We start from the raw sequence: 23,466 nt of genomic DNA on the forward strand, positions 1-23,466 counted from the left end.
ACTGTTGGAAAGAGAAGAAGGAGAGAGACGGGAATTTAATAGAATCAAGTGGCCCTGAGGTTAACGAGGTGCTGGCATGTTAATGAATTAAACGAGTTCCAGATAAAACTCAGCTTCTGTCTTGTACTGTTGGGTTTGCTTAGTGTCTCTCTGTTAACACTTTTCTACAACTGCCTGAAATATCAATATCATATTTAACTCTTTGTTTTATCATAGCAAAAGAACAATGCATTGTCCATACGACACATGGAGCATGTGCATGTTTATTATTCTAACAGCGTTGGAGGTTTTTGGTTAAATACCAGAAAGATGCATGTGTTTCCTGAGAAACTGTGTGTATGTGAGTAAGTATTGTATATACATACTTAAACAAAGACATTATCTCAAAGACATATCTCCTGCAAGTAGATATTTAAGTCTGTCCTTGAAGTGCTTTTATTATAGTAATATAACTCAGCTTTTCAGTCTCAGCGCTTCCTTCCAGTTTCTTCTCATGCAGAACAGAATAAGTGTGACTGTAGCATGCAAAATGTGTAAACTATAACTGTGCAGGTGGTGGTTCAGTGAGTTTTCTTAACCAGACATGTAGACTCTCATCACCAAATCTGAGTGCAGAGAGGTGTGTGGATGGAATATACCATAACCATAAGAAAATGTTTAATAATGCTATGCTAATGCTACTATACTCCAAAGCAATAGCAATTTCGTTCAATATCAACTTATTTCCAAATTTCCAAATACGTAAATTAACATTTCCTCATTATGTTAATAGTAAAGATAATCTGGTTTGCATTATGTAGTTGCTGTTGCCAGTTACTTGTATATAAATGTAATTTTTAGGAAACAGAATAGATGAATTTCTACACAAGTCAAGTGTCTCTCAGAAAGAAGAAAAAGGAACTGATGAAAAGAAACACCTGTTTGCATGACCCCTCTAATGTTCGGAGACGTGGAGATTCTGCCTCATACATTCAACTTTGCTTATTCTCATTTACACATTTTTTTCTATTCACTTACTACTACTGAGATAGTTTTTTTTTATTCTGATCCTGATTCTTCATGATTCACATTGAAAAGTCTAAGCCTGATGTAAGAGAAAGAGTGACTCTGTTAAAGTCTGTGTGAAACTGCTGTTCGTTTGCCATATGAAACCGAGGAATCACTGCAGTTTCTTTGATCCGTGACCATTTCACAACCTTAACTGCGTGTTTATTGTTGTAACCACAATGATGACAGTCCTCTAACCTTAAGGAAGCATTTACTTTAACCCAAACCCTGATCCTTTTCTAAACCAAACCAAATACATTGTGTCTAAAACCACAACCTTAACTGTGTTGGTATTATTGTTACCATGACAGACATCCCACCAACCAATGTTTTTTTTTTTTCCCTCCCCCCTCAAGTGGTGGATGTCAGCCAAGACTACTAAGGTTCAGTGAGCCTGGCACTGGTACAACCTTACAGGTCATATCTGAGGGAAGGGACAAACAACCGATATGTGTCGTTTAGGTCAGAGGACTTGCTCGTTTATTTTGTGCCAGTGAAGAAGAAAGGGTTGGTTAAAAAGCACCACTTCAGCAGTTAATGTTCCACGTTGTCTGAAGGCTGAAGCCAATCAACATTCAGTCAACTTGTCATGAACAAGCCAAACTGTGCTAAATGCAGTACAGTGCTGAGAGAGGAGAGGGTGAGGTATGAGTGCTATTAACATTTGGCACATGGCTAATTGCACAATTCAAGCTTTTGTCACAGTCCCTCACAGCTAGCATGTAGCTTGTCACCTGGGTCGACTGCTTTCTAGTGTTATTCCTAATTGAGACAACAACAAGGCTGCTGTACAGAAATTGTTGAGACCAGAGAGGGTAGTGGAAGGAAACAGAATGCCACAGTCAATCAATTGGGGGCTTATCTCAACTGTCCACATCCGCTGAGTCCGCCTGATGTCACCATGTTCTTCTGTCACATTGTATTTAATTAGAGTTTCCTGTTATCAAGGTCCGTCAAGGGGAGAGAGCTCTGGTGTCCAATCACCCCCGCCGTTGTCACTGACTCACTGTTCTCAACCTTTACTATTTTATTTTATTTCTTTTTTTTTTGAGGCTGTTGCTCTCTGAACATTAACTGCTGCTGTGACACGTTCCCACTCTAACTGAATGAAGGCCGGTAAATAATACCTTTAACCTTGCCTCAACCTGCCGCTATGCACTTCAGTGACACAGTGAAATTTCTCTTTTTAATCTTGCACTTTTTGATTTATTCCCACAAAAAGACTGGAAGGACAAAAACATTTACACGCATATCAATATTCATGAAGGGCATTTCATTACCTACTTATGGCTAATTGTGGGAGTTAACAGAGTGGGAATAAATGCTTGTTCATGTGTGCACAATTTAAAAGTTGATTGAGATTCATAGTGGGGAACTTGCACACAGAGGACAGACTTATAACAATGTTGCTTGGCATATTCAGCTTTCTTTTTACTTACAGCAGCCTATTAGAGTGGAATTCATGGAAAGAGCGGTGCATGAAGCCTGCAGTGTTTAAATCCACATGCAGGAAATGATGAATTTTAGATTTCTGGTCTGTTTAGAGGAAATTAGAATATACTGGGTAATTAGCCTTAGAACTCATAGCCACCATGGTCCAATAGAGAAAGAAAAACAACAGAAATTCAAACCACAAATGTATTACAGCACAGAAAACACAGATTGATTGTTGTTAAGCGATCAAGGAGGATGGAAAAGTCAACTTTTTCTGAACTCCATGTGAAGCCCACACTGTCCAGAACAAAGTAAATCATGCTCTTTTCACAAGCATATACAGTCTGTTACCTGTTTAAGTTTGGTCACTGCTTGGACAATTGAACATGCTGCTCACTTCCACTCTCTGAACACAGCTGTCAGCCCAGAGACTTATGGCACAACAAGCAGGGAGGACTACAAATTCACCAAGCAGGACTGGTGACTCACTTCAAGGAAAGTAGCTAATGTCTGTCTCCAGGCTCTCGAGTCAGTTCAAGTCATTAATTTGGCAACACTGGAGTGGTTTCATATGTGCCTGATTTGGACACTGAACTATGTCACCTAACTATGTCAGGCCCATGTTTGACAGTTCATGTGTGTCTGTATGTCAGTCAGCCAGTGAAGGACTAGCTCCAAGGTACCACCATGTCTGCAGTCTGGAAAAGAATAAAACCTACTACACAGAAATAGACCTGCACACTGAGAACAACTACAGTGTTTCTGGTGACAATTTAGCAACGATGGTGAAAAACTCAGCAACCATAAGTTGCTGTTTAGTAAAATGCCATGGCCATTGGTGGTCAGTCCACTGAAACCATCATATGACGTCTTAATGAGCAAAATATTATGACATTCAGTTTCGGATACTTTTATTAATTATTGCTCATCAACCAGCTGAATAACAGCCATGTCTGTGGAATGATTGTTTTTTTCTGAATCCACGCTGGTTCATATTAAAAACTCTACACTCTACAAAAACTCTACTCCAACCTTTCATGTATTTTGATTTGTTTTTAAAGGGCAATACTAAATACTAAATGATCTCTGATCCCTAGGTTTAAAAACAGGGACCCCCCCCCACAATTTTGCATTATTTTGAAAAAGACTCTCTAAATACGTGAGTTAGAGGTTTGACAACTGAAGTTGTAAAACTGCTGTACAGCCAGGAACACTAGCAGAAAGGACCCAAAAGCATAATGAATAATAATGTCCTTTATTTTAACTCAAAATCACTGGCTTACAGTCCACTGCTAGGAAACAAAAACTCAGAACTAAAATTCATCCACATGGGAGCAAAAATACAAACTTACGGGGCAAAACTCAAAAAGTCCTTGCAGGGGAGGCAAACCAGGCACAGGAGAAAGTCCAGAGGGGAACACAAGGATCAGCACAGACTCCAGGAGATTACAGGGCATGAACTGACTAAGGTGAAAACTCAGGCAGGGGCACAGACTCAGGTACAGACACAAACAAACTGACAAAGAGAGTGGGGAACAACACGACTACACAAGGGCTAATTGACAACAGGTGACACAAATCAGGGCGGGGCAGACAATCTCAGAGGAGGGAAACCAGACACAGACAGGAAGTGCTCTGGAGACAGATACACAAGGGCTGGGGCTTCAAAAGAAAACAGGAAATGGAAAACCAAAACAAGACGAGAGTGTTTTCTCAGAGCAGAGCTCATCAAAAACCCAGGACAGTCCAAACCAGTTCAAAACAGCCCTGTACAAACTGTACAAACATCTAAGCAAAACTTAAAATGATTTGTTTTGAACTAAAATACTGTTACATTTTTCCTTTATAGTAATGTTGACTCACATCATATCATGTGCCCCTAGCAGATTGTGTGCAATTTTTAACCAAGGAATTATGTTACCAAATAAATGACCACATTTCTAAATCAGATCTGACTCTGAAGACACGGTGGCTCCAATCCACTCTTGTTTTTCTCAGCACCAAAGAGGCAGACAAACACAGTCTGCCTTTACTGAAACCTACATACAAAGAGTGGACACAATAAAAGCAAAATCTATACAATTTCATGCAATTCCATTAAATATTCTTGCAGCAAATGCTACCATTCAAAGTTTCTGAGGTCGGCGTTGCTACAGTGTTACAAGAGGTGTTACGAGGTGCACATTTAGGTTTTAGTTTGATGTTGTTGCATTGGGTTTCATATTGAATTGGATTACACTGTGCAGCTGGTGCTTTAATTGTATTCAGTATAACTGCATGTCCCCACCTCTGTATTTGCCGGTTGTGCATTCTGCTGGAACACTGCTACTGAACCAAGATATTGGATAAACTTCATTTAAAGTCGATTTGCATGAATGCCTGAGTTTAAAAAAAAAAAAAAAAAAAAAGCACTACCAGCACTGAGCAATCCAAGTATGCCATTGGACAAGCACTGAGCGTCCACCTTGTATCCATGAGTGAACATGTTAAAACAATGTACAGTGGGTTCTCCCAGGGTCAGTGCTTAGGAAAAACATTACACTGCTAGTCACTACAGATGAGGCCATTCAGCAGCCCAAATTAGAAATCAGTGCACAGGGTTCTCTCTGTAGCAGGAATGTGGAGCATGGTGATTCTGAAGGATGACACAAAAATGATGTTGGACGCTAACTACAATTTTTTCCTCCATATCTATATTCACTAATGCATCCACTATTACACTCTTGTAGTGAGAAAGCTCAACATAAAGGCCCTGCAATCAGTTTAGCGGGGATCTATGTTCCAACCCTGTAGTTATGAGTCTGGGTACTAAGCCAAAAAATGACACTGCAGATATGAGCAGCCAAAGTGAATTTGTCACGACACCCTTGGGGATAGGTTAAGGAAATCAGACGTCCAGAAGAAGCACTGCTCCGTCATGTCGAAAGGAGACAGTTGATGTGGTTGGTTCATTTAATTAGGATGCCTCCAGGACGCCTCCCTGTGGAGGTATTCTGGGCAGGTCCAAAGGGGATGATGAAGTTTGAAAGAGATTTTACGAGGAGTTGTTTATGTGCCATAGACTGCGGGAATCTTTAAAAGTAAGGGATGAAAAATGTTTAATATCCCAGTGAGGAAAGTTCGCTTTCATCTCAGGTTACATAATTAGCTATTTGCATTTAGTGATCATATACACAGCTTCTGGTATATTTAAATGTCAAACAGTGGGATTTTCATGCTTGCTAACATTAACAGTGTGAGAAAGGGTTTTGAGATATCAACCTGTGCTGTTCACTGATGGTCTGGGACATGCACAGTTCATTTCTCAAAACCTGTAAAAGCTGATTTTGTGTAGTTGATGGTTGATATTTAAAAGCTTGCACTGTGTTCAGTGATGTTATTTTTTTAAGGTTAAGCATAGTGAATGATGTAAATAGGATTCATAAAAATGCAAATGTAAAATTCAGGCCTGTAACATTAGAATCTAACATTAGTCCAGACACATATTCACACATATACTGTAATCAGTTGATGTAGATGTTTTTTCTATTTACTATCGATATGTTATGCCAGTAACATGTATTTTAGGTTCATTACTGTTCAATACAACAAAATCAGCTTCAGAAATGTCCAAAATGAAAACAGTCAAGTGTTAGTGTCACTTCCATAACTAAGGTTACAGGAGTGAATATTTATATATATATATGATTTCTGTGCACTTCTTTGTCTGTTTGTTTTACACCTAAACCACACACTGGACGTCTGGTGATCACCATAAAGCTCAGCTAGCCCTGAATAACTGGAGCTACTCACACCTGACAGCAGAGCTCACAGGTTTTTATTTTCAATCTTATTTCCATGCATACACACTTCCTGCTTTCCTTCATAGTATGATTAGGTGTTGATGCCATTTATTAGTTAAAACATAAAATCTGGAGAAGGTCAGATGTGATATTTTGTCGTGCTGGAGGAGGAACCCCTCCCTACCATGTTCTTTGATAACCCTAACCATGTCCTTTGCTATCTGCAATTTTGCAGCATTTATTTGCACTTTCCCGCAGGGACATTCTCCTTTTAACGTGCTCCCTCTCAGCTCCACCTCAGCTCCACTCTTTCTCTCACTCTCTCTTTCTCCTACGCTGTCCGTTTTTCTTCATCCTGCTCTGCTATGCACACTTTCCTTTTACTTGTTCACATACAAGCCATCATGACATTGTGGCAACATGTTTCCTCCTCCCGTGCTGCACATCCACAGCTGTTTTTAAATAGGAAAACCGTCTGTATCCTACCTAACCTGGGAATGTTTCCAGATCCCTGAAGATGAGGTAGGGGATATGGATCAGGAGAAGGGACACCTGGGCTACTTTGATGCTACAGTTATGACCGAGACCTAAATAAGTGGCAGAAAATGGAAGGACTAATGTAAATCTGAAATATAATATAATAATCATAATAAAGAGTGTTAAATTATGAATATTGAATACTGAAGGCTCAGTAGTCCATTGAAATAATTTGTATGTTCATGTAGGATTAGTAAGTAGTTTTGGAGGGAAAATTGATGTAAAAATCCTACAGGGATCCAGTCTATATAAGAGAATTTCTCTTGACTTTGGCTGTTATCTTATATTTTCTGTGCAAAAGGAAAAAGAAATATTTTAGATTTCTGTGTTGGATAAAAATGTAGCTTAACCTTTCTCCCTTGTTTTCATCCAACTAAGATTTTAGAAAATATGGAGCTTTTCAGAGAATTTCAGGCGACCTGAGGTCATGACATTTATTCAACACTTTAAAGGCCCCTGCAGTCTTTGAATTCCAGCAATAAAAAAAAAAACATAGGGAAAAAAAAGTATAGTTCAACTGTATAAGTAGAATCATATATAGAGATAAAATATCATTCCATCAGCTAGAGAGAAGATTTAAAGTCAGGACCTCTTCTCTCCTTTTCCTCTCTTACAACCAGATACAGCACATTACAAGAAAGTGCTAGATGAGGGGAGAGAGAAAAACAGACAGTCAGAATGAGAGGAAAGTCCTTCAGAGAGAGAATAACAAAAAAGAGAGCTATGAAAAAAAAGGCTGCAACGGGAGGACAGAGAGAATAAGCAGGTGAACAGGGAGGGAAGGAGTGAGAGAGAGAGCAGAGAAAATGGGTAATTTCAGCCTGTTGTGCCACCCGGGAATCAATATTTAATTTCTTTGTCTGCTATGATAAGAAGGGAGTGAAATCATTTTGAGATCTCAGCTTACCACTCAATACCTCTCAATCTACGAAATCATACGTGCTACACAGAATGGCTTTGCTGGACTTGGACTTAAAAGCTTGAAGCTAGATAACCGTCTGGGATGAGTATATTGAGTCTATTCTTGCCTGAAACAGGCTACGTTAGAGGTGAGGTTAAGTTTTGCTTTTCGATTTTAGAATAACAACGTAATAAAAAGCAAATCAATGAGTGCCCACAGTCCATGGCAACAACACATGGATGAGCATACTCATAAAACCTCCTATTCAGTAAGAGTCTTCCTTTCATGAACAGAGAGGAATTTAATCATTCCTCCTATTCTGCAGAAAGAGCAAGTGGCCCTAACGTTTTGTACATCAGCATTATGACACATCAAATAAGCAGAGGGACGGCAGACAAGCAGCGGTGTATCATAATCAGAATGCAACAAGCAGCGTCAACAAAGTGCCAAATGACAAAAACAACTTTGCATTACGTGTGTGATGATAATAATAATTCCGTTCCGGACCCTGGTCTTTGGAGAAGCTATTTGCAGCTGTTCAACTGAAAAGCATGTCCCAGCCATCCAGAAATGAGTGACTGGGTTATTAAAGAGACAAAGAGAGAGAGAGAGGGAGGGAGGGAGGGAGGGAGGGAGGGAGGGAGGATGGGAGAGAAAGATACAAACACAGAAAGAGAAGATCAAAATAGTTTTTCTCTTTCCTAATCACTTTAACTGGATCTTAAAGGAAAACAGCAAAGTTCACGGTCAAGGAAAGATGTAACAGAGTTTATATAGAGTCACAATAAAACAACTATTACACTAAAATAATGTGACGGAACATGAAAGTTCAGCTAGAAATACCCTAAATGTGTACTGTCTGATAAACTTTAAATTCCTCATGATTACAAAATTGTTTATTGACAAGTAAACGTTGTATGATCACCCTACAATTAATTTTTTTTCCTTTCCTCAGTGCAATCACTCTTAAATAAACTGGATTGATGTTTCAACTTTCACAAACAGAAAGCACATTTGCAATTTAGAAATTCATTTATGTCATATACATTTTTCTTTTCTTATTGTGCAAAAGTTTTAGGCTTGTTACATGTTTAAATTCTTGTACATCCAGTATCATCAGAGAGGCATCTGATTAGTCCCAAATTCATCCTGCAGCATGGTGATGACCCCAAACACACAGAGTCATAAAGATCTATCTTCAGACAAGAAGAACAAGGTCTGGCCCTGACAGAGCCCTGATCTCAGCATCATGGAGTCAGTATGGGATCAGATGCAGAGACAGAAGACAATGAGACAGACTAAACCCACTGAAGAACTGTGGCAAGTTCTGCAAGATGCTGAAAACAACCTGTGTGCAGGTGTACTGAGGAAAACCTCTGCTGTTTTCAAAAGCAAAAGCTGGCTGCAGCAAATTTTGACTTGATTTAGGTTTTGTTTTGTTTTTTTTCTCTTTTCTGCACTTTGGATTAAGATGCTGATAAATGTAACTTTATTTTTGACAGTCATTACTTTACTTTTAATGCCTAAAACTTACACACAGAACTGTACATTACATATAAATATATCAATTTGGCATCCATTAGCAGCATATAAACATGAAACAAATAAAATATGATGTCATTGTAAGCAGGTATAGAGACAGTTGAAGTGGTCATTGATATGCAGTATTTGGCGGCAATTATAACCTCTCCTGTGAAGACTCTCATTCAGATTTATTATTTAACATTTAGTGTGATTACAGCTGGGTTTTACCATAATGTCGTTCACTGTCTGTTTAAACAGCTGCCTCCACTTATAAGTGTCCACACCGTGAGTTACAGTCGTCAACAAATACATCAACAAATACTTATACCTGCTTACAAGTCCATAACAGGGTTTTCTGAACTATTTATTAAATGTTGATATACTGCTCATGAATGCTAAATAGGTGGGCTTCAAAGTAAAATGTTGCTGATAAATGATTATAAGCTTCACAAACACAGCACTTATTGCAAGGCTGTTGCATTGGATTGTTTTACATTGTACTGCAGTACTATTTTTTTTTTCACTGATTTTTTGGTATTAAATGTGTGTACCGAACATATTGGCCAAAGCCATGCCAGCTATGTTCATAGTAGATCCAATCTATCTAACATTAAGTTGGATAATATTAACAATACTTTACTGAGAACAGGTGTCAGTATCTACCAGACAAATACAGGAAAAAGACAGAGGCACAGTTTAATGTAAATAATCATCATCAGTGAAATAACCAGTGTTTCTTCTGGTAATGGTCCAGTAAAGTTTAATTACTTCAAATCTATTTTGAGGATAAACTCCTGAGATGCCTCGTCTTGTTTTCAAAGTGCCTTTTTTTTCCACTCACAGTAAAGAAAGTAAAGAAGTCCTCTGTAGTTTTCTCTCCTAGCAACTGATCAAATGACTGCTGAGTGGGTTAAAAGTCAGCCTTGCAGAAGATTGCCCACAGAGAAACTGCGGGCACTTCGGGAATAGGCATTGATTAATCCTAGCTAAGAGCAATTATGTATATTCTAAGGCCATAGGTTATATACAAATTAGGCTCTAATCTGTCTTTAATTCATTTAGGGGCCATCTATTAAGTAGATATGAATCTTGAGCAAACTCTGGCTCCATGACTGCACCTGCTTTCATCCATTACAAACAGTAAGTCATCTGCAGACCAGGCAAACTACAAACTGCTGTCGGACGAATGCATCACACCCCAGCACCTGACGAATGTCACAGCCACAAGTAATAACAGTGCTCGTTCTTCACCCGGCACACATTTTCATATGTGTTCCCCTTCTTATGTTCTGTCGCTATGAAACTGTGATGGAAGGGCCGCGATGACAGTCACATAAATACCGTATGAGGCCCGAGCGGCTTCTCCTCGTGATTATGCAGATTCGAGGAGCCTGCTGCAGTCACACAATGCCTTTCCTGACAATACAAGAATCGTGGTAATTCAAACATAATTGCAGACAGCGTACTATTTCAAACATTATGCCAAGTATTCTGTCAAACTATCTTGGATGGCTGAGCGGCCGTAAAGTCAGAGACTCGTTCTGGTGATTTATCGTCAGCTTCTTTTCCACAGGTTTTATGTGGGAAAACATATAAATTAGACTTCCTTGCACATTCCCTTAATGTGGATGATGTTCATATTTACCATTTACAGTGTAATTCTGAAGCCGCCCTATTGTCATTCCTTCTTCATGTTCGAGAGCCTGTCATGGTGTCATAATTCAATTAAAATATCAGCCATTATTTTTCCAGTCAGCACATACTCTAAGAGCGAGTACAAGAGGATGATTTGTCGCAGCGAATACAAATTATGTTTGAAATAAACCATTGGAAACGTGCAACGATCTATGGCAGTAGAGATACGCAGTGTGGATGATCGAAATTATTCATGGTTTTTGTTTTGGGGGAACAGGCTTTATGTGAGACTTCAGTTCAGTTTAACAGTTTCAGGAAGAAGAAGAAGAAGGTTTGGGACTGATGTGCACATGCAAAAGTTTCTCTTATGGGACAGTGATAGTAATATGAACAAGTATGTTATTTTTTACCCACATTTTAGCAGTCATGACTAATCTGTATTTATATATATAAGTGGTTGCAGGCAGCTATAAGAGCATTTTAAATACTTCTTAATGAACAGTGTTTGTCAACACTTATAATTCCTAAGAAGACGTATTTTATATTATTCCAGCTGTGTTTTATTATCATTCATTATTTGTTGATAAACCAGCCTCCAGCTTCGAGTGTTTCACATGAGGAGTTTCAGTTGCTGACAAATACGTGAATAAACAGGAGAGTGTAGAAATGTTGAAGGCAAAAAGAGTTATGAATTTCAATTGGTTCAATATTTGAATGTTTATTTCAACACGTTGAATGGGAAGTAAGCACCAACAGTGCAGTGCTTAAGTGGATTTACTCAAAGTTGTTGACAATTTTGAGAGAACTCTGCATTCTGTATTTTAGATGGCCCCTAAAGTTGGCCTGTTTCTTGGTCTAAACCAGACTTTGAAACAAACAGAAAAAAAAAAAAAAGAAAAGAAAACCTGGACTGCACTGCTGCTCTAATCAGCCTTGACTCACTTGAAAGGATTACAAGTACGCCCATTTATTCCTGAAAGGATTCTGCATCAAAATACTACCAGCCTGCCCGACTCAATATACGTCAATATGGTAGAGACAGGTGGGTGTGGGAGACAGTGAAAGGCAGAGAGTAACAGAGAGAAGATAAGAGTTGGACAGAAACACTAACACTCAGAAACAGTCATTTACTGCAGTATAAAGCTGTAGATGATTCAAGGAAACGCTGTGATATTCACATGTTCCTCAGGCTGCATATACCACAGATTAAACTTGTCACCATGGGGATGTGCTGTGCTGCGTAACTACAAGAGACACTTAAATATAATGGGGTAACAAATTCAACTTTTGATTTACAGGCAGATAATGAAGGCCACCAGTGTGGTTAGTCGGAATGTGTTTCACAGCTCATCAATACCTCTTTCATCACCTGCATCTATCTATAGTGTGTGTATTCATTCCACTGTTAAAGTGGCTGGAAAGTCTCCCCGGCTGAATTAATCGGCTTGACTGTAAATGAGGTTGGTATAATGGATGAGAAGCTTATACTGTATATACATTGGCTCACAAACTGACAGTGACATTTATGGAGGTTTGATTATGACCCGGTGACTCAAAAGACAGTAGCAGCTTGGCTGAACAGTAACAGTTACTGGCTGCTTTGATTCTTTTAACCAAATGTATTCAAAGTTGTAGCCTGAAAAAAAAATGTACAACTCAATTTTATTATTGCTTATAAAATTGAGTTGTACAGTCAAAAACCGGTAAGCAAACAACTATCATGAGGAGCATCACCTTTTTCCAGCTAACCCAGCTAAGAAAAACAGGGAGAAAAACAGAAATACAAGAAGACACAGTGAAAACCTCGGCAGATTTTTATGTGCTCATGCAGAGCTCCACTGCTCATTGTAAGAATCTGAGACAGAAAATATGCTCTCAAGGACTTTAAGAAAAAAATCAAGGCCCAATCAAGGGCTGCCTCCATCAAACTGTACATTCTGAAAGAATGAAATGTCCTGTCAACAAGGCCTGTCCCATTTCAAAGCCTCATCTAAATGAAGCTAAGAAACTGGAACCAGACAGTACTGTCTGGTTGTTCATCGTCTTGTAAAGTTAGGAAATATCATGCGAGCATGTCATAAGAATCAGTGGAAAGTGTATATATATATATATATATATATATATATATATATATATATATATATGTATATGTATATATATATATATATGTATATATGTATATGTATATATGTATATATGTGTGTGTGTGTGTGCGTGTGCGCGTGTATGTGTGTGTAGACTGAGACTCAAGGGTGTGGGACACACATTCACATACTATGAACAGCTTAGGTCCCCACACTCCAAGGGGTTTAAACACACACACACACGCTCGCACACACGCATGCACACACGCACGCACACAGATAAATAAGTACACACACACAAAGAAACGTGCACTTGTGGACACAAACACACAACACAGCACAAGTCCATGACCGATTCTTGGAGAGAGGGCAGATGAAGGATTTGCCACTGTGGTCTTTTTTCAGTCTAACAATGCACTGTCCACTGGTGACCATTTGTTTTCAAATGGAGGTACCTGCTACAAGCCACCCACACTCCGACTGGAGACTAGACACACATACATCTTAGGAACAATATCCAATTAAAGCACAAGCTCCTCTCCATTTGTTTTGTATGCTTCTGGCCACCATAGCTCCCTTTGCTTCTCTTTCTTTTGCCTGCTTTCTGTCCATCTGCCCTCTTATTTTCCTTCCTCCTGGTGTAAATCTGCTGCAAAAGGAGCATCTAGTTGTATTATAATTGGTTCCCAAGCACCCATTCCAAAACTATCAGAGCAGCAGCATCTCGATTTGGAAGACAGGTCCCGCCAAAGTAAGATAAGTAGGAAGTATTACGGCCTTTACGCAAACATGATTAATGACATGCTTAGACCTGTTTCTAAATATTGGGAGGTGGGGAGCGTACCTGGGGCAGCTCAGAGACTCTTGAGATGATGAATAGAGTGATAGAGCATGCCAGAGACAGCTGCCACCGAATGGACAATTAGGTACAACGAGACGAGAGGGCAAATAAAGAGTAAACACAGAGGAGGGGTTCTTGCAGGATTCTTTGGTGAGTTCAGTTGTACTCTGTAGAGCTGTAATTGACGCACTTGACCTGTTTGATTTGTTAACATATGAAAACGTTCTGCTGGTTGAAGCATGTGTACACAATGCTAAACTACTATACTTTACAAAAATATGTCTTTCTAACATTAATATTTCAGTACATCCTTTAATTATTCATTATAAAAATGTTCTGCTGGTTCTGCATTGGGAAAGCTATTGGTTGGTTCTGCTCACAACACATTTTCTTAGCACAGCTAAAACACAGAGATGTGAACAGGGAGACAGACAGGTGACGTATAAAGTGTCTGATTCAGGCCTAAATCTTCACTGGACTTGTGTATGGTCACATCTGTGTGCACCAAGCCCACAAACAATGGACCAGAACTGTGAAAATAGTCATAAAAGTTAAAGACATCTGATTTACTATCACACAAGACAGAGTAAAGGAGAAACTGAGAAGCTGGAACGAGGGACTATGTATTTTTTCTGTTGATTAACTGATTAATCTACTTACTGTTTCCACTCTAAAACCAAGTGTGGCACTCAAACGCTCACTGCATTTATTCTTTTCAGTCCTGAAGGACATCTCACAATCAATTTCTATGTTCCCACATACTTGCCATTTTCAAATTAAGAATGCATATAATTCAAATCCAATTTGGTTGTTTAGTCTAGAAAATTCCGTTACAAGAAAATGTAGTGATTAAAATTTCCAAATTAATCAGAGCCCTAATAACAACATCATCAAAGCTGTATCTGGACTAACCTTTCAGACATCACCCACACTGATTATCTCTTTCTGAGAAACTTTCCTCGACAAATAAAGCGTCACCTTCGCAGTCGCTGATTCACTGCTGTGCTCTACTGAAACACTGTTGTCACCAGCCCTCCTGTTGATACTGAAATGGGCTCTTTCTTGCACGCACCTGCACTCCTTCCAACTCAGTGTCAGGAACAAACCCAAACTGCGTATGATGTCTCCATCTTTATTGTTTTAGCTTGAAAGAAATCCACATCTCTTCAGTTTTGTCCTTCTGCCACAGAGAGGTGATGCTGCATTAATGATCTATTCCACATCAGCATCAACAATGCAATGTGATGATCTTTTTAATAAAATAACAAATCTCATTAAAACAGAAGAATAAAAAAAAATGTCTTAGATGAAAATACCTTCAATTTAAGTATAAAGCTCTTCAAATACCTCAACATATCCCAAAAGCCGTAGGAACAGGACAGTCTTTAAAGGATCTATGATCAATATTTTTGTAGAAACAATGCATCAAATGAAAATGTGAAGTAAATCTACAGTGAGTTATCACCTCAAATCATCATCAAAAGGAATTTTCCAGTTCCCTTATTTCTGCTCTGACAGATCTTGAGTACTCTAGTTGAACTTAATGACGAGTTTCAGCTCATTCTTCAGCTGTCTGACGCACAACTTTACTGTTTTGGTTCACTGCTGCAACAGGAAGCTGTTTAAAGTGACGCAGGTCTAAAAAGCCACTGTAAAAAAGCCACTCTCAGCACCAAGCAGCAGACAGACACAGTCAGCCACCAAAGAGCCAAGTATTTCCCTTACGAGTTGGTTGAGACCAAAATATTGGACTTACATTCATCAGGTGGACAGAAACACAACTCCAAATGATTGATAATGTTGCTCCATATCTGGTGAATTTCATGTCAACTCCGCAACGCGACACTGACGACGACTATGTCATGTTTGTGCTCAGAGCTGGTTTCTAGGTCACATTGTTTTTGTGACTGTAACGCTGTCAGCATCATCAGGCAGGAGTTGAGCTGTCGTGACTTTGTTGTATACAAACAGAATTCTGTACCTCTGGCAGTCATTACTGATCAGATAATACAGAGATAGCACTGTGACAACTGAATACTGCAGTGCCGCACTGCCTGCATTCATGTAGGTTTGATGAGCAAAGTATTAACAATAGAAAGTTAAATGGAAACAAGGACAGTAGCAACAATGCAGCCTCTGTCCTCTTGGGACTGGACAGCAAACCCAAGTCAGTGGGGGTGTAATTAAATAATCCTCTCACACAGAGTGCATTATGGTATCTCTGAAGTTCAGCTTTTCAGGAGCAAAGCCCACACTCAGACAGACCACGGTTAAATGCACAGGAGGGATGAATGTGACGCCATTGGATGTGGGCATCTGGGCAATTACACACTAGGTAGAAAGATTTGAATTGAAAAAGTGTCCAGTTGAGTGAGAAATTGTCCTCAGGCAATGAAGGGAAAGCCAATCAGATTGAAGCATACTTTATACAAGCTCCTGTAAACTTCCTTCTTCCTTCAGCGGTATTTACAGCAGCACTGTGATGTCCCCTGGGTATTTATGACCAGTAAGAATGATGTCGGAGCGTGAGGTTTATATAAACCAGATTCCGGAGAGAAGACAATGTTGGAGCTGCTGCCATACGCATGAAAAGATCAACAGAATGAATGAATCTGATAAAAAAAAGCAGAGCTTTCAACTTCCAAGTATGAGCGAACATTGTCTGAGTTTTTTCTATTTCATTAAGCAACATCAAAAAGTAGAAGTAACTTTCTCTTAGTTTTTTTTCCCCTTCCTCTCTTTATACGACTTTGGCAGAGGCTGTCTGCAGCTTCATTACAGCTGAATGTCACAGGTAGATTGGGCCATTCCTACTCATTAGTTAGGTTATGGTAGAGCAGGGGAATAAAGGGGCATTGCGCTGTACTGTCTGTCCACTCATGACCTCTTGTGCCTGCCTAGATGCCTGGAAGGAGCATGAATCCTCCCCCCCGGAGGATGAATGACCAACCCAGAGACACAAACAAAAATACTGTAAGGCATAACCTAAAGAGACAAGGAGAGACAGCAGAGAAGCAGTGAGAGGGAGATTTTAATGAGGAAAATGAGAGGGTGGGGGGGATGCAGTGCTTGCTGCTAATGAAAGAGGAGATTAAGAGGTGATAGAAGGAGAAACAGCGAGGTGGGGGAGAAAGGGATGTAGTGCTTAAGGGAGAAGGGAAAGAACAAAAAAAAGAAGGAGGAGGCAGTAGAGGAGGAGGGAGGAAATGAGAGAAAGCGACAATGAGGTGTGTTTTTTTTTTTTTTTTTTTCAAACGGCAAAAAGTTTTCAAAGTTTAAAGAGATGGTAAAAGTTGTGAAGAAAGTGTCTGTGAGGGTTGAACACATCTGAAAAACACCCCCAGGTTGGAATAAAGAGACAGTTTGGGAGGCTGAATCATAGAGCTGCTATACTTAATCAGTAGAATGGCCATTGCAGATTGTGTGTGAATGTGAAGTGTGGGACGGGGTGAGAGTGAAGTTAGTTTTATTTAGATCACACTGAGAGTGTTATCCTCCCCCTTTCACAGAATAGGTGACACACTTAGTGAACAGTCAAAGTCTCCAATTTTCTTGTGATCATATTCAGCTCATGAATGATGGAATGAACAAAAAAAAAAAAAAAAAAAGGCAGAACACAAAGAGAGCGTGAGGAAAACAAGCACGCAGAGAGATGGATGTGGAGTAAACTTAGGAACACTGACGGAGGTAAAATAAGCGTGGTGTAGGTGAAAAGGTCAAAAGGGTGTTTCAAGTATCAGGGCAGCACAGCTGGGAAAATCTCAGGAAGCAAATCGTAAACCGTCACAGCACGAACAGTGGTAAGAACAGAAATACGTGTGGAAATATGAATTATTATCTGATTATACACTGGGTCAAAAATTCAATATTTAATTTCTCATTTCTAATTATAGTATATACAATTTCTGCAGCTGTAATGTATTGTTGTTTCAACTTTTGACTTATTACATTATATACAGTATTATATAAAACATAAAATTGTTTCTGCTTTGTACTAAGCATTAATAAATACACCACGCTACATTTATGTACATTTTGTGTATCTGAAGTAAGCAACGGTTGCAATAACAGAAGCAGAAATAACTAACAGTAGTTCCAGTGGTAGTAGCGGTAATAGCAGTAGCAGTAGTGTAGTAGCTGTGGCAGTTTAAGTTGTAGCAGTGTAGCTAATAGATGCTGTAGATAGAAGAATAATTAGAAACCTTCTGCAGTACACTGCAGTTTATCTGTGGTCATTTGCGACTACAGTAGTACCAGTAGTGGACTGTAGTAGTATTAGTACTATCAGGCAGAGCAGTAGTGTTAATATTGCTTTTTATCTTCCATATCTGAGTTCATACTGCGGTGGGATTATAAGACAGGACTAAGTAGTGCAACTACTAAGTGAGAAAAATCATAGAGCATTCTAATTACACCAAATGAGGAAACGTATCATGTTTCATACGTTGTATGTAATGTGTGTATCTAAGTACAGTGTGTTATTAGTCAAGATTGGGGTCAGTTAGACCATAGAAAGCATCTGACTCTCTGTTCAACTGTCAGAAGACTCCAGGGACAGAAATCCAGACTTAGTTGAGACATAGAGGATATGATACACTGAATTTATGTTACATAAAGGCAGGGCCTCAAGACTGCAAACATAAGTAATGCATCATTTTCTGTGAGTTGATATCTGACATGTTATCAACTCAATCTCATGTTTATGAACAATTCAAGAAAAACTGGCGAAGAAGAATGGATTCTTAACATTGTTCTGTCAGCTTTTATCAAGCTGGTAAAACAATGTTAAGTATGTTTTCTTTCTTCTGATATAGGCTCAGAACCAGCTTAGATCCGAGGTGAATGACCAGTTGAACATCGTGATGCTTCTTAGATTTTAAAGAAATATCCATCCACAACGAGGTGTTGCATCTCCATATGACAGGCGGTAGACAAAGAATGTTTTGTGTTGACCTAGCTAAGTGCTAGTTGGGGTAGTCGCAGTAAATTTAAGAAAAGTGTAATAAAAACAGAAATACTATTGCTCTCTATCCTTCATCTGAATTAAGGCTTTTGACATTCATGGCCATATTTGGGTTGAACTCCACTGATTGTATTATTGTTGGCCACTCACGATATCTGAGGTGTGTTGCATTAGTTGTACTAGAAACCATGGCAGCAGAGACTGTAGCAGTGCGAAGAACTATTGGTGAGTTGCAGTTATATTAGCAGCTACAGTAGTGCCAGCAGTGGTATTTTCGTTAGCGATAAGACTACGAGCAGACATTTACAGAGGTGATCTGCAGTGATTTCAGCTGCAGCATCAGTGGTAGCACAAGGAGCAGCGGTAATACTTACCCTCTGTATATCTGAGGTGAGTTGCAGCAGAGTTGGGGAAGCTGTAGCTCTGAGAGTCTCCGTCCCTCTAACGGGTGAGTTCAGACTGACGTAGGCCACTGCACTGCTCTGTAGGACAACGCTGTTATCCTGCAACACGAACACACACACACACACAGGTTATCATCATTTCATTCCCAGTCATATTCGTAATTGTCATATCATCATCTTTATTTGAAGTTAAAAAAAAAACAAAAAAAAAACTCCTTTTCAGTTCATTATTGTCCTTGTGTTTCTGTCTTTGCTTTCAATGTAATTTAATGAATTAAATACATCAGAATAAAACACACATTTTAATCTATCCTGGCAGTTTTATGAAGAATGTGTAAGAAACAACCGCACAAACACTGTCGTCGTGCCCCAGATGATTTTATTCTAACTCTATGGGAAGGCTGTAGTGTTGTGTGGGAACGAGAATAATGAATAGTCAATCATAAATAAGACCTACTCAGTCAAAATAATATAGTCTGATTGCAGCTGTGGAGGACTGTCCTTCTATTGTGACAGCATGCCTGTATGACCAGAATACAAAATCAGCTCCTACTGTTTTGATTGGCTCTCCTCTTTCTTCTTGTAATTGCTAACTGCAGCTATTTCCACTGTACGTTTGAAAAAGGTTATACACAAAGGTTCAGTCAAATTCCACCCGGCAAGTATTCATCAGCGTGAGGTGCTGCAAAGTACCAACTGTCACCTTCACATTTAATAGTTTGGCTGTTAGCCAGCTTACTGCTAACAAGCCATAGCAGTAGCACATAGCATCTTTATCTATGTGTGCGGTGATCCTTACATTATATGTACAGTATTATGGCATGGTATGTATGTATGTTTCCAGTGACTACTTTCATAAATGTGCTTTTACGTCACTTTAAATCATCCCACGGGCCTCTACCTCTGACCTCTGACCTCTACGCTGACATTTAACAAGGCAGACGCTCTTGTGCTTGCTGACCTTTCCCCATTCATAGGACCCGATGTTTCCCAGGGCCGAGCCTCCCCACGAGCAAAACACAGTGGTACGGTCTGGCACCCATCCTCGTTTGGTCTGCTCTGTCAGCGCCGCGATAAGCTGATTCATGATAGCTGAAGCCCCGCCTCCCTGGTCGCTGTCATGACGACTGCCAACCAGCACATAGCGATCTGAAAAACAAACAAAGAAGCAAAAGTGAAGCTACTTCATTATTGTTTTGTTTTTGATCTTTCCCAGAATCTTTTCTTAGCCAGGTAAACATATACTAAATACTTGTCCACACACTCACATGTCCATGTACACAAACACAAAAACATTTCAGATCTTGGGTCTTTGAGGGCTTATTTTCAATTTCCAATTTATGTCAGAGCTGACATATAAAAGATCTGCTTCCTCACAATCTGTAGGCAGAGGTCCATGTAAAAAGAAGGTGGCATAAAGGTATTGAAAAAAAAACAAACTGTAACCTTCCTTCCACTCAGGTCACCTTGAGGCTAGCTAGACTGATACAAAGCTTTCGAAAGATATACATTTACAAACAAGCATTTAATCAAAATTCCTCTGTTAATGCTATAGCAGTCACAATTTATCTATATACACTCACACACACAAAATTGTTGAGAAATAAATGTCTCCTTGTTACAGTTGTTACGAATGTGACTGTTTCTATGATCTGAATTATTTCCCTCATCTAAAATGTTTGTATACATGCAGCAGAGACATTATGACCTGGGAGCTCTTCTCAGTCTTTGTCCTCCGTCTTTCGTCTATTGAAACCATTGAATCAGCGTTAACTTTTAACTCCAAGGACACGTTTGATCACTGAAGGATTCACTTCCAATGTTATGTACCATTAATTCCAGGCACAGTGACACATTTCCTTTAAATGCTACTGTCTGAAAGATTTTTTTCATGTTTTTGTATGAAACTTTCTTTGTGTGTGTGTGTAATAAAACACTTCTTCACTTCGATGCACTTTCTCTAATATATATATAGAGAGAGAGCATAAAAGCATAAATGGTGAATAGAGAATTATAAAATGAAAATATACCACTATAGCATAGGGCCATGTGGCTGCAGGTTTTTGTTCCAACCAAGCAGCAGCACACCAGACTTGACTCATTTAATCAACTGATCTCAGTCTTCAGACAGTTGATTGGTCAAACGGTGTGCTCTTCATTGGTTGGAACAAAAACCTGCAGCCACACGGCCCTTTGTGGAACAGGTTTGACACCTCTGCACTATAGTATAACTCAGTGCAAGTCTCACATAGGCACTGTACTTGAACACAAGGTGTTTAAGTACAATGCCTAAGTTTGATTTTCCAAGAAAACACGCTCACCCACACAGCCACACACAGAGAAACACACAAACGTGAATGCTCCAGGCTTCTTGGTGTGTCTTACGTTCTCTACAAAGACACAATGTTGAGTATGGATGCACAAAGCAGCTTCCTGCAGGCGAAGAGAAGAACAGAGCAAACCTCATCATTCAAACATGGAGCACTGATGACTTTGTTTGAGAAAAGAGGTGCTCAGAGAAGCCTGCTAGCTTAGCCTAAGAATCTGACAGTGTATTATAGCAGTGTGAGAAGCTCTCGGGGTAAATCGCATAAACAACCATTACTGTAAACTGCTTCAAATCGGTCACACGTGAAAGTGCAATTTACTTTATTATTATTTTTTATTTGAATTCACAAGGGATTAACACACAGAAGGCTAAATGAAGCATTATTAAGAAACAGTTAAAAAAAAAAAAATCATTAAATACATGAAGCTGTGTTCTCACTGCCCTTAGGCCAGGACAAATTATTACGGTTCAATAAGCACCAACTGAGGTTTAGTGTAGTCGGTGTTGTGTGGTATTTTGTCCTCATTGCAATAGATGTTTGTTATAAGCACTTTTGTGTATCCAAAAACTCTGTCAGATGTTTTTTGGCAGCTGATATTTTAAATCTCTGAAAAGAATAGAAACAAAAATGGAGTCAAATTATTATTGTGAATTCTAAGCTTTAGACTTTTCTCTCCTTTTTTGTCTTTTTGCTGCTGTTCTTTCATCCCAGTATCTTCCAAACTCTGCATACAATTATGTTTTTGTTCAAAAAATAAAAAAACAAATGCATTATTTAAGTCTGTTTATGTATCATTTGTTATAAACAACACTGTCTGTGTAGTTTTTTGTTAAATGAATGGTTATAAAAGGCTTGCATCTTCAGTGGGATGCAGCAGACTTGGGGCTGAGAGCCACAGACACACAGGGACTTCAGACACAGTCAGCTTGTTTTTTTTTTTTTTCATGGAATTCATTGGCAATAACAAAAATAGGCAGTCTTAACATATAAACATTTGTTAAAATTTTTGTCTGCAGCATTTGTTATTTTTTCTGCCAGTGTCAGTGAACTTAAACACAAACTAAGGCATAAAAAAACAACCCTGTGTGAGTCAGATGGATATGAATAAATCGCTTGAGTCTGTAAAAAAAATGTGCTCTTTACTTTGGGATTGACTAGAAGGATCCAGTGTTATAAAGAAAGCTAACTGATGTCAGTGTGTTGATGTGAAGCTCATGCGTTACATCTCTCTTTTCTTTGTTATCCACTGCTTCATGTTAGATCTGATCTGTGTGCATTTTATTGATTCCCTGCTAAGGACTCAGTAGGAAGTGAGTTCACATTTGTGCAACATTAAATAGTAGTATAGTGAACATCACAGATGTAATGTCTCTTTAAAGCCATTTACGTGTGAACAGTAAAGGCCTTTGATATATTGGTAGTGGAACTGGAAAGTTACACAGATAATCAGACACAGCACCACATTGATGTGGGAGTGGGCACTGACAAGCTGCTTTATGATCGATTATTAACAATCAACAGCCACCTACTGACTGGAACTTTTTCAGCAACTGTCATCCCAATAAAAAGATGTAAACAGTTGATTTTGTGTCATATTGCGTCACCTTCTCATATGTGCAGCGCCCCTCTGGTGTGCAGTGGGTGGTAAAGGTTAGTCAGCTTCTGTGGTGCAAAACAGTATTGCCCTGAGAGAGAAATGGATGCCAGGTGACGCTGCAGGGTTGCTTTCATTTGCATTTTCAAGTTTTATTGTTATTCTGCTTGCCTGTGTACAGCAATAAAGTCAAAATAAATCATTTTATTAAAGTGCTGTTTGCATATAGCAAGACAGTTACATGCAAATAGGCCCTTTATGTTATTGTGGGCTGTATGACTGAAAACCTTTGCAAATGTGCATGAATATTCATTCTGTTTAGGGTCGAGATAAATGAGCGTGGAACAGACATATGATCAAATGCCAACAACCAGTAAAAGGGTCGCTTCT

At 39.1% G+C, this 23,466-nt stretch overlaps 1 protein-coding gene across 1 annotated transcript in view; it reads right to left on the bottom strand.

Annotated features, from left to right (window-relative positions):
• The window catches only part of LOC121182863 (inactive N-acetylated-alpha-linked acidic dipeptidase-like protein 2), a 301,943-nt gene that overhangs the window by 125,433 nt on the left and 153,044 nt on the right, over positions 1–23,466 (bottom strand). The window contains exons 10-11 of the mRNA XM_041039484.1: positions 20,114–20,301; positions 19,123–19,251 (exon numbers count right to left, since the gene is read on the bottom strand). Coding sequence (XP_040895418.1) covers positions 19,123–19,251; positions 20,114–20,301 — 317 coding nt within the window. The remainder of the gene's footprint in view (positions 1–19,122; positions 19,252–20,113; positions 20,302–23,466) is intronic.

The sequence above is a fragment of the Toxotes jaculatrix genome, chromosome 6 (assembly GCF_017976425.1).
Source record: "Toxotes jaculatrix isolate fToxJac2 chromosome 6, fToxJac2.pri, whole genome shotgun sequence".
In the NCBI taxonomy this organism is placed as follows: Eukaryota; Metazoa; Chordata; class Actinopteri; family Toxotidae; genus Toxotes; species Toxotes jaculatrix.